The sequence below is a fragment of the Lonchura striata genome, chromosome 7 (assembly GCF_050655825.1).
Source record: "Lonchura striata isolate lonStrDom1 chromosome 7, ASM5065582v1, whole genome shotgun sequence".
NCBI classification, from domain to species: Eukaryota; Metazoa; Chordata; class Aves; order Passeriformes; family Estrildidae; genus Lonchura; species Lonchura striata.
In genome coordinates this window covers 9,764,659-9,778,773 of record NC_140709.1, presented here as the reverse complement: position 1 = coordinate 9,778,773, position 14,115 = coordinate 9,764,659, and the positions used below count along the sequence as shown (strand labels likewise).

Genomic DNA, 14,115 nt, shown 5'->3' with positions numbered 1-14,115 from the left:
AAATTAAACTGAGTTGTTTGGTGCCACCAACATGAATATATCAGAACACAACTTGTATTTCAGCTGAGCAGAATTTTGTTTGGCACAACTAACAACATACCCATTTCCTCTTAGCTTTTCAATTTAGTTATTCGATCAGGAAGCACCATCAGAAGAACAAAACCAATTTCTTTTCTATGCAATTTCTGATTTTCTGGATTATATGTATAACAATAATTAAAACCACCTAAAAATTGCATGTTTCCCTTTACAGGCAAAGCTAAAGAAAATAAAGAAGCAGGGACATAGTAATAGTCATTATTTTATTGTATCCTTTTATGATACTGACTAGAACGCCAGATTTAATAATATTGGATGCAGGTATAAAAATAATCCAATCCTTAAAAATTATATTTTGCTACTACAGTACTGTATAATTAGTGGAGATTGAAAATATGATACAACTTTAAATAATACTGGTTTGGAAAACATCCTCAGAACCCCAGAGACTTGGAAGCAAACATTCAGAGACAGAGGAAAGGGAGTGGAGCAATGTCAAGAACATAAAGCAGGTTTACATTCAAGTTGTAAAGAAGAACAAATAGATGCTGAAAATTTATCTTTTGGAAGAGAGGTCACAAAAGGTGAACTTTACTGCTGCTATTCTAAAAGCTGCTTAAATAAATCGTTATGATTTTACACACCAAGTTTCACCTTCCGCTAGGAGAAAGTCCTGTAGAATTTAATGGGTTTAGAGCAAATTACTGAGTTTAACAGAACAGAATTTCCTTTAAAAATGAAGGTAGTAAATATTTATCCTGTTGAGCTTCTTTTTTTTTTTTCTTTAAAGCAAACACATCCTAGTAGATTTCATTGAAGACTTTTTATGTCCAGCAAATTCTACAGCCACATTCAAGAGAAGCGATCAGTGTTCACTGTATTCCACAGGACTTTTCCATACAGGATTCTGCTGATCTGGGGGCTGCGTGCTGCAGTCATTAACCCAAGTAAGACTCCCATCCCTTCTAGCATTTTATTGAAATAGAGAATGAATGACTTAGCATTTCAATACCACCTTGGAGGAACATCAGGCACCCTTGCTAGGTGCTCTCTCAACAAGGATATTATACAACACAGACTAAACACACAAGAGGTGTCATCCCACACTCAACCTCACAGTACTGAAGTCACACTTCTCCAGAATAAGTAAGCATATACTTTTTTTTTTTTTTAATTTTGGTACTTCTTAATCCTTCATGAATTTCTCTCCTGCTTTTCAATTTCAGCAGCTCAAGGGAATGAAGAATTAAATGTACATTGAAAAGGTACCAAACTCTTACAAGCATATAGGACATACCCATTCTGAAACTAGAAGATCTTGCTTAATTTCTAACGGGACAGGCAAGAGTGATCTGCAGAGCAGTTGATATGTGTGACAGCAGGAAGCATCTCTATATCCCTAGATATTACATGAAAGAAGCTGGCTGACCAGTAAAACAACTACACAAAATTCACAGTCATTCTCTTCCCAGGAAACTGTTTCAGATCTTGAAGCTGTTTTGTTCATTCTCGCATAACACAGGTCCTGCTACAGTAATAAGTATGCTTTAAAAAGAAGATAGATACAACATGGAAAGGCAAGAACAGTATCACAGAAATATAGAGACAGAGCCATGGGAAAGCATGTACTACACACAAGTGACCCTGGTGGTGGAGTAATTCAGGCCTGAAAAAGAACTTTGCAGTCCATGGGAGAATTACCCCAGTCACTGTAGGGATGCTGGACTTCATCCTTTGTGTGTAAAGAGGAAAAAACATTAGTAAGCATAGGAAGAGCATTTAACTAAAATGCATCTGTTCTTGTTAATTTAAAGAAGAAAGCTAAAGATTACTATTAGGGAATGAAAATTCCAGCTGGATTTGGAGTGGATGTGACCATTGACCAGCATCAGAGACAAATCCCAGGAAAGCAACTCGATGTATCTGCAGCAGTGTCCAAACCCACTCTGTGCTCACTCAGGTCCCAGCAAACAATCTGTACAAGTATCAGCACAAACTATTTCACAATGATAAATACCTCCCTCTAACTGTAATTTATTGCTGTTTTTAAAGCCTTTTACTACCCTGCAGTGTGGAGGCAGATAACTTTCATAAGGCTGTTCATGAGTGGTAACTCAGTACATGACTGTGCCAGTGGGTCTTATGGGAAATGCCACTAGAGCAATGGGATTTATTGCTGCTATAAAACCTAACAGTTCCAGTGTGGGGGAAAACCTGGCCTGCTTTTTCCACTTATAGCCCAATTCAGTGCTGTAAGGTTTCAACAGTGTGAAAAAATCCTGATTTCCAGTGCAGCTGGAAGAACTGGTCAGGGCAAGCAGCAGGACACAGGAAGACTGTATGTTCAAGATGCCTTTTGAAAGATTCCTCAAATCTGTGTTTTGCTGATCAGGTCACTGGGACTGCCTCTCCTATGCTTTCAGGGGTATTTTTGTGGGTAAGGCATCTTGTCAATATAATTGGCAGAGCACCATAGCAACAAACACATGCCTCTCACAGTTTTTCCTGTCAAGCAACAGAATTAGCATTTTTTTCCAAATTTAATTAAAAACACAACCACACAACTGCCCATGGGTCATTGCTGACTGTTCCCCTCACTTTCCACAGCAGCCAGGAGCAATAACAGATTTATGAGCAGTGTTGGTGTAGTCTTTCTTCCTTTCCCCACATCTGACTGAACTACTTGCATTCTCCATACCAAAAACATGCTGCTTCCCTCCTATCCTCTCACATAGTGGAGAGTGATTCCCCTTGGCAAAATCATCCAGTGTGCTCAAAATTTTCAATTTGGGGTAGCTAGAAATAATCTAAAAGAGAGATGGGAAATAATTTGCAGTATTTAGACATCCTACAGGGAGTTAGGTTGTGAACAGAGAAGCATCTGATTCTGAAAGTGGGCTTGAGGGCACATAGAGACCCTTCTTATACCCAAGAGGAAAAACAAGTCCCACTCCACTGCCAAAGGGTGCTTTGTTCATGGCAGACACAGAGAGAATCCTGGTGGCAGCTTTACACAGAGACAACCTGCACTGAAGCACTGCCCACATCCCTGCTGTGGCTGGGCGAGTCTGTAAAACTGGGGTGAGGCAGTGAACACTGCAGTAAAGCAACCATCATAAATTGTGACACAGTACAGTGCACTGCACCCACCCCTTCTGTCCCAGTGCAGCTGGGAGCGAGTGGTGCCTGCCTGAAGACAGAAGCACTGCAGCACAGGCTGCAGCTGGGCTGGTGGAGACCCAGGGGCTGAATCACCCCAGGCTGCCTCTGTCACCTTCCCAAAAGCTTCCTGGTACACTGGAGGGGGAAGCACCTGCACTCATCTGGGTGTTGACTCGTCCTGCCTAAACCCCTCTCTTGCCTGCAGGCAGGGCCTCCTAAGACATCCAGAGGAGGTGTGGCAGCTCAGGAGAGACCCTTTTCCTTCTCCTTCTGTGGACTGTGAATTGGCTCTGAGACTCTTTTCTTACCCAAGCCAAATAGAAGGTCAGGCTGCAATGGATAAATCCACATAACAAATGCCCCAATATTTACCTGCATTGGGAGAGAGAAAATTTCAGTGCAATAACACTCTTTCAGAAAATTCCAAGTTTTGCAGTCCTCACTCACAAAATCCTGCTGGATTTACTGAGACTCTTTCCCTCCAGATACAATTCAAGAAGAATTTGAAGACTGTTAAGGTATTAAAATTATTACTTGCAAACTTTTGTGTGCTCTCATTAGAAATAGTCCTATCTCAATTCCAGTTAAATCCTTTGCAATTTGCAATGTGCTGGGAGATACAGACCAGAAGTTTTGTTCATATACTCTTTGTGCAGAAGGGCTGATCTGCAATTGAGTTGGTGCGCCATACTTTGCCTTGGTAGTTGACATGCAGGAGTTAATCTCCTGGTCTTTGACCTAACCAAGCAGTTAAACATCTTTGCCTATCAGCATAGGCCTCAATGCTTCCCCAGCTGAGGACATGCTGGCATGGGTAAATCATGGGATTCTTGTGATTGCTGGGACACGTCCTTATCACAAGCTGCTTCACTGAAAAGGAACAAAGTCCAGTCTATAGGCTTTGGATTTAGATTTAGCATGAATTGCATTTTCCTCTTTTCTTTTGTAACAAAAACATAGCTCTGCTCCATACCGTGGGAAAGGCAGTCCTTTCTGTCCTGGATGAAAACTCTGATCAGCATGGCAGGGAACAGCTAATTCTTGTGCTTTACCTGGTATAATACTATGGACACTGTAAGTAGAGCTTTCCTTAAATACAGTTCCTTAGGCAGCTGTACTTCCCATGAGCATCCATTCCTTTCCCCCTACAGCTGAGATCAGCTGTGCGTTACCAGCTGCAAGGCTGATTATGGATCAGACAGGTGTGAAGTTGCATGCATTGTCACCAAAAGGTTGTGTAAGTGCAAAGGGTACTGCCCTAGGTGTCCATAAAGCTCCGTTTCTCTGCAAGCTCACACTGCTGCGTCTACACAGAAGACAAGAGCGGAGGCATAAAAAAGACACTGTTTGTGTGCTGTAGCTGGTGCACCTAACTGTGCCTTCTCAAGCACATCAGTGGCTCCTTTCCTGTCTTGAAGTTTTGAGAAAACAAGACAGACGTGAGCAGGGACCAGAAACTTCTAGGCCAACATAGCTTATAATTGCCTGTTACTGTCTCACTTCCCTCTGGATACCTGTTACTGACGTTTGGTAAGGAACACAACAACCTTTAAAGTGCTGGGAAAGGATCTGGGAATTCACACCTTCTGTAGGATGCAAGCATCTGCTCCCTGATGGAGAGCTCCTCATCACCCCAAGTTTGCCTCCAGTGAGCAGCCACACAATACATGGGCATCTGAACTGGGGTTAGGCACTTTGGGGGATGCACCCCGTGATCCTCAGTGCTTCAGTGAGCTGAGCTACTTATTTGTAGGCACTGTGTCTTTTAAAGCATGGTGGGGGAGAAGGGAATATCAGTTTATGTACAAACTACAGATATGGTGAGTTAGTGACGAAGGAACTGTGCTATTTGTTATCCTTATACAAGCAGCCACCTTGAATTAAAAGCACATTCACATTCAAGAGGAGAAACCAAATCTGGACCTTGTATCTAAACAGGCTTTGGGTGACTCAGATTAACAGTGCAGTAAAGATAAGTGGCAAATATACTTAATGATATTTAATTATATTTCCCGCATACGAGTCGGGGCAGTCCCAAGCACAAATGTTGGAGAATAGAAAGTAGCCCAGAGGACTTGATGTGTTGGTTGGCAAGAAGCTCAACATGACCCAGCAATGTGCTCTCACAGCCCAGAAAGGCAATTGTGTCATGGGCAGCACCAGAGCAGGCTGGGGAGGGGATTCTCTGTCTCTGCTCTGCTCTCCTGAGACCCCACCTGCAGTGCTGTGTTCAGGGGTCCCATAAGAAGATATGAGGCCAGAGGAGGCCACGAAGATGCTCAGAGGCTGGAGCACCTCTGCTATGAAGACAGTCTGAGAAAAGTTGGGGCTCTTCAGCCTGGAGAAGAGTAGGCTCCAAGGAGACCTTAGAGCACCTTCCAGTAACTAAGGGAGGCCTACAAGAAAGCTGATTTTCGCAAGGTCATATGGGGATAGGACAAGGGAAATGATTTTAAAGCGAAGAAGGTAGATTTAGATTCATTACAAGAAAGAAATTCTTCATTGTGAGAATGGTGAGGCACTGAAACAGGTTGCCCAGAGAAGTTACCAAGTGTTCAAAGCCAGATTGGATGGGCCTTTGAGAAACCCGGTCTAATGGAAGGCATCCCTGCTTATGGCGAGGAGTTGGAAAAAAAATATCTGTAAAATCCCTTCCAACTCAACCCATTCCATGGTTCTGTGACTAGTAAGATCTCTTCCAACACTCACTTTAAGTCAGAACACAGTCCATGAGTTTCAATCTGATCTTTGGTGAGACATGCAATAACTTACATTCTCCAGCTTCTGCTAATATGAACGAACACACCTAGGTGAGGAAACTTGCCTGGTCTGAGTCACTCGAAACTAGGATGGAAGAAAGAAAAACACTTCAACATAAGTGATCTTTGCTATGCTAGGATTGCAAGCATCATGTTTTTCTCTTTCTTAAATGCAACTGACTGCAGTAAGCCCTCTTTTTCAATGCACTGAAAGTCTCCACAGTGCCTACAAATTCAAGGTGGACTGTGGAGGTTTGAAATCCCACCTTCATTGCCCAGAATTCAGATTCCTCTGCCCAGCCAAGGCTATAGCATTATTACTCCTTCACAGAATCCAAATAAAAATCATTCTGAAGTCACAGATCATCTTCTTCTTCCCTGTGAGTAATTATTTAATATTGTATTGCTGTGTCTATAGGCATTTAAATCATTGCAGGGAAACAGAGCCCCAAAGGATCCCAAATGGAAGCACCACGATAGCATGTAGTGGCATCACTTCTGAACAATATTGGTTGACAAAACAACAACATTCCCTATATACAGAAGGTTTTCAAAGCAGCACAGAGGAACAACTGTGCCTTTTTTCTGTCAAAATTGCAGTGATGTGACCAACCTTCCTGCACTCCTTGGAGACAATCAACCCATGAATTCAGCCAATATTGCCAGACACTGGGTTTTGGCAAGGACTCGGGAATCTGGAGAACTTTTACCAATACAAAGGCTAGGGCCAGAAGACAAGCCAGGTTTCCGTCCTGCACGAAGCTGACAGCAAGGCAGTGGTCTAAAATGGAGAGGACAAACTTGCCTGACCAAAAGCAATTGCACAGTGAAGCTTTGCGTGAAGGCTGGCTAGGAAGACAAGCACAGTCAACAGTGAACAAGATCTGTAAACAAGACACTCCCTAGTGGTATTCAATGCAGAGTGCTGGGCACAGTTCATCTGCCTGTACTGATCCATGCTTGCCCATGTAACGCCAAGAATGAAGAATGAAAAAGGAGTACACGTGTTAGCTTCCCACAGGGTCTTTTAGTGATGTGCTTCTTGAGCCATTCCCTCCTCTTCCTCCTCCTCTCTGATGCTCAGCAACTGTGACCGTCCCTCAGGGCAGCAATGCTCAGCATGAAGTTCAAAGTCCTTCCTGTTAAATGGGAAGAGTAAGACTGATGTGGCCTCAACTACCCAGGAGACAGATTGTACCTGGGAATTAAGGGCCACACAACTGTGTCAATCTTCCACTCCCTCTCCACTCTTTGCTAAAAATAGTCTCTTCTTCTGGTTTCATCACTAATGAAGGATGGATTGTATTGTCCAGGGTAGATGCATGAATGTCGAGATCCAGGCAAACCAGTGTAGGGAGGATAAAGTCCATTTCTTTCCAGTTCAGGATTTCTTAGTCCAGTTGGCTGTATTAGCAAAAAAAAAAAGAAAAAAAAGTCTTATTCTCACACTCAAATCCTCCTTCAGGCTTCAGGCACAGCCTTACCACATTTCTTTGCTGTTGGTTCAGTAGCTAGAGGGAACAATGGGATATCTAATGATCTCTATAATCTAGAATGATTTTTGCGGTATTGCCTGAAGGTATTATTATGATGCAATCTAATTTCAACATCTGGCCAATGAACAGACTTGAAGCTTACCTGACTCTGCCGAGTGCAGTCCAAGTACACAGTTAATTTTTAATTAAAAAAAAAAATCTACTGCTGAGTTCAGGTATTGAAACAACTCTCATTAAAAGGATACTGTCCCAGAGCCATCCTTAAAGGAGACAATTATAGAAAATCAAAGGTAGTCTTCTGCTTTGAATATTACCTGGGCATTTCTCTCCCCATTTACCATAGATACCTCCTCTCCCAAGAGAGGAGAGGCCCTTGAATTATATGTCAAATACAAAACAGTCTGACCTTCCTTTTTCTTCCCTTCTTGTAACTAAGTAAGACTCCTGGGGACGCTTGGTGGAGGAACACTGCTGTCTAAGATCAAGTCTGTACAATCCTTTCACCCAGTGAATAACATGAAGCCTCTTGGTCTAATCTGTTACAGAGCAGATCCATGCAAAACCTCATCACCTACTGCTTGCTAAAAAGTTTCCATTTCTAGTTCCCAGCATAATGAGAGTCTTTAAAAAAAATCAGGAAATGCATTTTCATTTGAAATATCTCATTCTTAGTGGAAGTATGAAGGAGAACAGTTTGACTCCATGCTGTGCAACCCAGTAAATTTGCTCACTGAAAAACTTAAAATATAAGCCAGGAAAATAGTAACACTCTCTGCTCTGGAAAGCAAGGAGACCAGAATGTGTGATTTGGGTGAAATCCTGTGACTTTCACTCTCATGAGTAACCCACACACACCTTAAGTACATGTTGCTGAAAATGAGTGACAGGCGATACAGCAGCACCACAGCTCTGGATACAGCCATTAGCAGATGGTACCAACCATGACATAACAACTTGTGCTGGTGTCTTTCTGTGCCCTACACAGCCTATTACTCCTTATTCCCTCAGAGCTGAAGGGATGCTCCTTATGTACCCTGCAGAGGGAAGGAATGGAGGAAAAGAGGAGTCCTCAGTGACAGCATCTTCCTATTTGGGGGCAAAGTTCCCCAGACAGACGTTTCAACCTTCCACTTCATCAGTGAGGGTGAACAGGAGAAAACTGCTAAAAGGAAACCCTAGGAGTTTATCCAAAACCTTTAACTATCCTTCTCTACTCTAGGATTGGGATTTTTGGGCATTTTTATCAAAATATTCCTAGACCTTTCCTCAGCATTCTTCCTAATGATATGTCTTTGTGATATTCACCACAGGTAATAGCTAGAGCCCATAGGACTCCTCAAATGCCTTGCTATGGAAGACATTTGCTTTGCTCTTTTATCTTGCAGGAAAGGGATCTGCACTTCCAAAAATAAAGGAATATCTCTTTCCTGTATGAGGCACAAAGGGTTAAAAATTAATCTCTGGATAGATACCGAATAATACACATCTGTCATCTGCAACAGGTTCTTGGTGCTTCCATTCTCCTGCATCTCGATGGTCTCTCTGCCCCACTCCTGTGCCCGGGGATTCTTCGGATATTCAGCATAAGGTGACATCTGGAAATCCCCACTCTTGAAAATCAGTTTACTTATGTCATTTTTATTCTTCCTGTTTATAAAAGAATGAGGGAAAGTGAAAACTTACAACTTATCCTGCTATCTTGTGTACACTTCTGACATGATCTCAGGAGAGATCATTACTTGATGTTACGAGTCTTGACTGGGAACAAAGATCACCTCAGAAGGACTGTAGTCCAGTCATCTGCTCTGAAGCCAAATCAGATATGAAATCAGATCATGCAACTCAGGGCATTATCTGGTGGGATTTGAAATCTCCAAAGTTACATGGCAACCTCCCTCAGCAACCTGTTCCACTGCCTTACTGCTCCCTTGGTGAAAGGATTTTTCCCTACATTCAGTTTGATCCCCTCTGTTCCAACTTGTTCCAGCTATGTCCCTTGTCTCTTAAAAACATGTGTGTTCATCTGAATCAATGAAGAAATCATGGAAATTGAGGAAGAAAAACATATAGGAGCCCCCATGCTATTAACTATAGCACTTGTAGACACTATGTTAATTCCTAAGAAGGAAGGCCTGCAAGGAGCTGACCTGAGTGACACCAAATGTCCCTGCAGGATTATAATGGTTAATGAGTGAACTTTGGTGATGCTTCCAGTTCAAAGCAGAGTATCCTCCAGGAAGTCACATAAGCTGCCCAAGGCCAGGACTCATGAGAAAATCAGTCCACCCCTGTGGAGATCTGTACTCTGGGCTGCCTCATCTCCTGGCTGGGGTTTGTGCATCCCCCTGGCTCAAAATATCGGGTAAAAGGGCCACAATCAAACCACTGCCACATCTATATTACTGACAAATCCAGTTGCCAACTTTATCAAAGAGCTTTGAAATCCTAGATTTGGGGACTGGAATGGTGGGGAGAGGATGCTACTGCAAGGCATCCCTTTTCAGATTACATAAATCAGGAAATAGAGCTTCCTAGGCAAGTACATCTTGTCCAAAGCTACCTCCTGGTATGGGAACGAGGTGTGTATGTGTGTGAGTGTGTGTGTGAGAGGGAGAGACACAGAGTGAGAGCACATGCAAGAAAATAGCCTTAAATACACTCAAACAACACTTCAGCAATGGCAAGTAGCCTCTCCTGTTGCTTAAACTGCTCCTTTCAACTTAGCTTGCACTTTTGGAGTTTGCTTCCTGGCTTCAGAGCCTTACAACTCTGTGTGGGAAGGACTCCCCTGCTTCTCCATCCTTAGAGGACATGATTTCTATGTGTACCTTTAGGAGACACCCAGTCCATTGTTTAGCCTGACTGCTGGGGGAAAAAAAAAAATTAAAATTCTCCAAATGAAAGCACAGTGGGATACTTCAGTATCTCAGATTAACCCACTTGCTTAGCCTATGTTTTCACCTATGTTTTGGTCCTTAGCTATGCTATGTTTTAGTCCCTAGGAGTTCACACGGGAGCTCTGAGTGTGGTGCAATGCACGGGGAGGATGGCCAGGCAGAGCCGGGTGGCAGCGGTACGTACCGGCAGCAGGTGACGATCAGTGCTATGCCCATGATCAGCAGCAGCCCCCCTCCTGCAGCTGCAATCACCACCGTGATGAGCTGGTACGCTGCAGACGGGAGAGACAGAGGCTGAGGAACAGCAGTGTGGTTGTAAACCCATGTAACATATCCAGAGTCCCCGTGCCAAGGGATTAGCTGCTTATTTCCTACCTTCTCAGTTCCCCATAAGCAACATAGCCTTAAATTTTCAAGTGAAATGGAAACAAGTTCTTGTTTCCCTAAGTAATAGATTGCCTTCACTGATAGGTCAGAGTAACTCAAATATCTTGCTTTAGGAATGCTCAATATATGTACTATCCTGACAGACTATGCAGGGAAAGGAGATCTCCTTTCCTTAGATGACATTAAGTCAGCTTTGCGAAAGAAGGTCCACAAAATGACTTTTAACAGAAAATGAAGGAACAAAAAGCACTGAAAAAAGTAGCCTGTACCTACTTCATTTTAGACACAGTCACTTGCAATTACTTGTTTCAAATCTCCTACTTCTGACACTGTAGAAAATAAAAGTAATGAAATGTGGTACTCACGGTTTCCACAGTTGAATCCACCCAAGCCAAAGGGGCAGCTGGGAACAGAGAACAACAGGGAGTTTCAGCAGCTCAGTTGTGCCAACAGGTCACCAGAGCAAGGATGGTGGGGTAGGAGGAGGGCAGAACAGTCACCATACCTCACGCAGGTCTCGTTTTCCAGCTTGTATCCATCTTCGCAGGCTGAAAGCAGAGAGAAGGGCTGTGAGCACCGCGCCGTGGAGCCGGCAGGGATTTCCCAGCGCCGCTTCCACGGCGGCCTCGCCTCCAGCGCCCGCGGCTGCACGGCAGGAGCGCCGCGCACCGGGATGGGGGCTGGATGTCCCCTGGTTTGGGGAAAACATCGTGCACTTAAGGTGAATAAGGACAATAATGCCTCCTGCTGACTTTAATGGAACCATTTCGGGGCTTTCCAAGCAGAGCCAGTTTGGAGCCCGGCCCAGGGAGGGCTGCTGGCAATGTCATTCCCAGCAGAGCCTCTTGTCCAAATGAAAACTCACTGCACATTGTACTGCTTCGCACAAAAATGTAAAAAAATCTGCAAGTGCCTCCAGTTTTCATTTTGAAAGCCCATTTAAACTATGCTACTTTAGCATTGGTTCGTGTTACTAATTACTTTTAAATGTTGCACAAGATGTTATGCAAACACAGTCAGGGTAACCTGAAGTGAGATGCTAATGTTTTTTTGGTCATGTCACTTTTTCTCCAGATCTTTCAAATTTGCAGCTAAATCAAATTTTGAGACATTGTATTTTACTATGAAGTAGAAATTGAATTTATTAGGTCTAAATAATCCAGAAAACTGCTATGTGCAAAATGTTGGTGAAAACCTGGAACCATCACTTCAAAATAAAATCATTTCTGTGCTTATGGACAGCTATCCTATATTATCTGAGGAAATTATACTACCCTTCTGATGAACAGCAAAGGGGATGATACATTGGGCACACAACTATAAGGTTCAAATTACTGCTAAGATCACTGCTTTTCTCAGCAATAGTCCCACCAGAGCTCTGGCAGATCTGCTGCCTTTCACAGAGGTAGTGAAGGCAGTCACTCAAAGGCGTGGGCAGGAGTGACACAGACAGAGTCACTCTGGGCACAGGGACAACCAGGCAGCAGCCCTTGGGGTCTGCAAGACATCACCCGAGGGTCTGGAAAACCCCCATAGCATATTCCACAGGGAATTGTTCAATGAAAACAAAAATGTTCATGGATTTTTCCCTCCCTCAAACACTACTTGCTTAAAACTGTCACAGAATTTCCCTAAATTTAATTCCAGTTTCAAATCAAGTAGTTGGAGCTACATTTTAGAGAAACACCCAAGACTGATTTTAATATTTTCAGTAACAGACAATCAACCACAGCACTGGAAGCTCACAAAATTCATTTTCCTCAGCCATTAAAAACATTCATCTTCTTTCTGGTCTAAATTACTCCAGTGTCATATTCCAGATTCTGGATGTTTACTTACTAGATTGGAAAAGGTTATATGATCACATTTGTCCTCACCACCAAATCACTCCTTTAAGCCAAGGCCACTGAGATCTCTGAGTCTCCCTAATTATTGCAGCTCTTCTCTGAACACTTGCAGGTTCTCTTTGACCCTTTTGATTTCTAGTTCCCAGAAATAGATGTTGCAAGCCAAGGGATAACAAAATGTCCCATCTTCTGCCTACCTCACATCCTCAGGATGCATGGACACGGAAGAGTGCTGCACTCCCATCACTTCTGTGGCTGTAGACACAGCCTTGGTTTAGCAAGTGTCACCAGTGATGGTGGGAGGGCTGATGTCCACAATACCTGGTCTTGCACACCTTTCTTTGCCCTGTGTAGCCCCACTACTCCTTCACCACCTCCCTCATTCCATTTAATTTTTCCAGAGCTGGGGATGGGGAAGGTGACGCTCATTACACAGCCTCCCTGCTGCATCACGCTGTGATGCTTTTTTTGTCACTAGATATATTTTTCTGCCTCTAAGATGATTTCTTTGAAATAAAGGAAGAGAGTAGAGGTAACTGTGAAAGAGTTAAGAGCCCCAGTCAGCAAACAAGCAGGGCAAGGATAGTAAATCCCAAAGAATCCTCGCCTGGCTCATTCATCTCACTGGGGCATTAGCTAAAGGAGACTGGATGGGCTGTTCCGTTCACTTGCTAACAAAAGCAGACTGAAAATATTATGGAGTGAATGTTCCACCACAGGATTGGGCAGTAACAAAATGTGCAGTGGAAGGGAGGGAGGCATCACCTCAGAGCTCACTGGAGTTGCCTTCTCTAATGAGCACAGCAGCCCCAGCTCCATCCCAGCACCTGCATGTTGGGAATGCCTGCAGGAGCAGGCAGACAAGTGCTGGAGCCCCCTCTAAGCTCAGCCCTAGCCCAGGAGTGTGTGTGTGGCACATACACCTGGAGCAGTTTCAAAGCTGGAGCTGTGCCATGTGCAGGAGCAGCCCTGGGACCCTGCTGGCACACAGCTCTCAGGTCAGGAGGATATTGGAGCAGAAAAGAGGAAAAGCAAGATCCTGGATATGCATTTCTCTCTCTTATTTAAAAATTTGATGCTTATGTATTTTCCTCTCCTCCCTGTTTCTTTTCCTGCCACTTTGCTTTCTCCTTTGGCATCTTTGCTGCTCCTTTGGACAGGTGCCCAGGAGAGCTCTCACTGTCACACTCACTTGGCAATATTCCAAACACAAGCAAGGAACAGAGGAAAGACCCAAGTGTCAGGGGCCAAGCAAAGCTATCAAGTTGTGCTCTTCAACCTAGGATTCCTTTGCCTTCCCAAAAGACACTCAGGGGTCTCTTTGGAAACCTGCTTTACTGCTCCTTACTTCACTCCAGAAAAGCTCTGTGCCAGTAAAAATAGCATGCCCTTGAAAAGCTGGCACACTGGGTTTGCTGCTCTGTCACTGAAATAGCCCTGAAGACACTGAGAAGGCTGAGAATCAGCAGTGACCCACAGACACTGAACAGCAGAGCCAGAGGTACCCTGGCCAACCTGCTGGACCGCC

The 14,115-nt window shown here is 43.7% G+C and overlaps 1 protein-coding gene across 5 annotated transcripts in view; it reads right to left on the bottom strand.

Annotated features, from left to right (window-relative positions):
• Nucleotides 1-285: 285 nt before the first annotated feature.
• Nucleotides 286-14,115, bottom strand: part of HEG1 (heart development protein with EGF like domains 1) — a 52,357-nt gene continuing 38,527 nt past the window's right edge. For 4 of the 5 annotated variants that reach the window (XM_085584163.1, XM_085584165.1, XM_085584164.1 and 1 more), the window contains exons 17-21: nt 11,246-11,288; nt 11,106-11,143; nt 10,538-10,625; nt 8,929-9,103; nt 286-7,364 (exon numbers count right to left, since the gene is read on the bottom strand). In XM_085584163.1, the coding sequence (XP_085440289.1) occupies nt 7,215-7,364; nt 8,929-9,103; nt 10,538-10,625; nt 11,106-11,143; nt 11,246-11,288 (494 nt within the window). In that variant the 3' untranslated portion in view covers nt 286-7,214. The remainder of the gene's footprint in view (nt 7,365-8,928; nt 9,104-10,537; nt 10,626-11,105; nt 11,144-11,245; nt 11,289-14,115) is intronic. The other variant, XM_085584167.1, reaches the window with a different exon arrangement.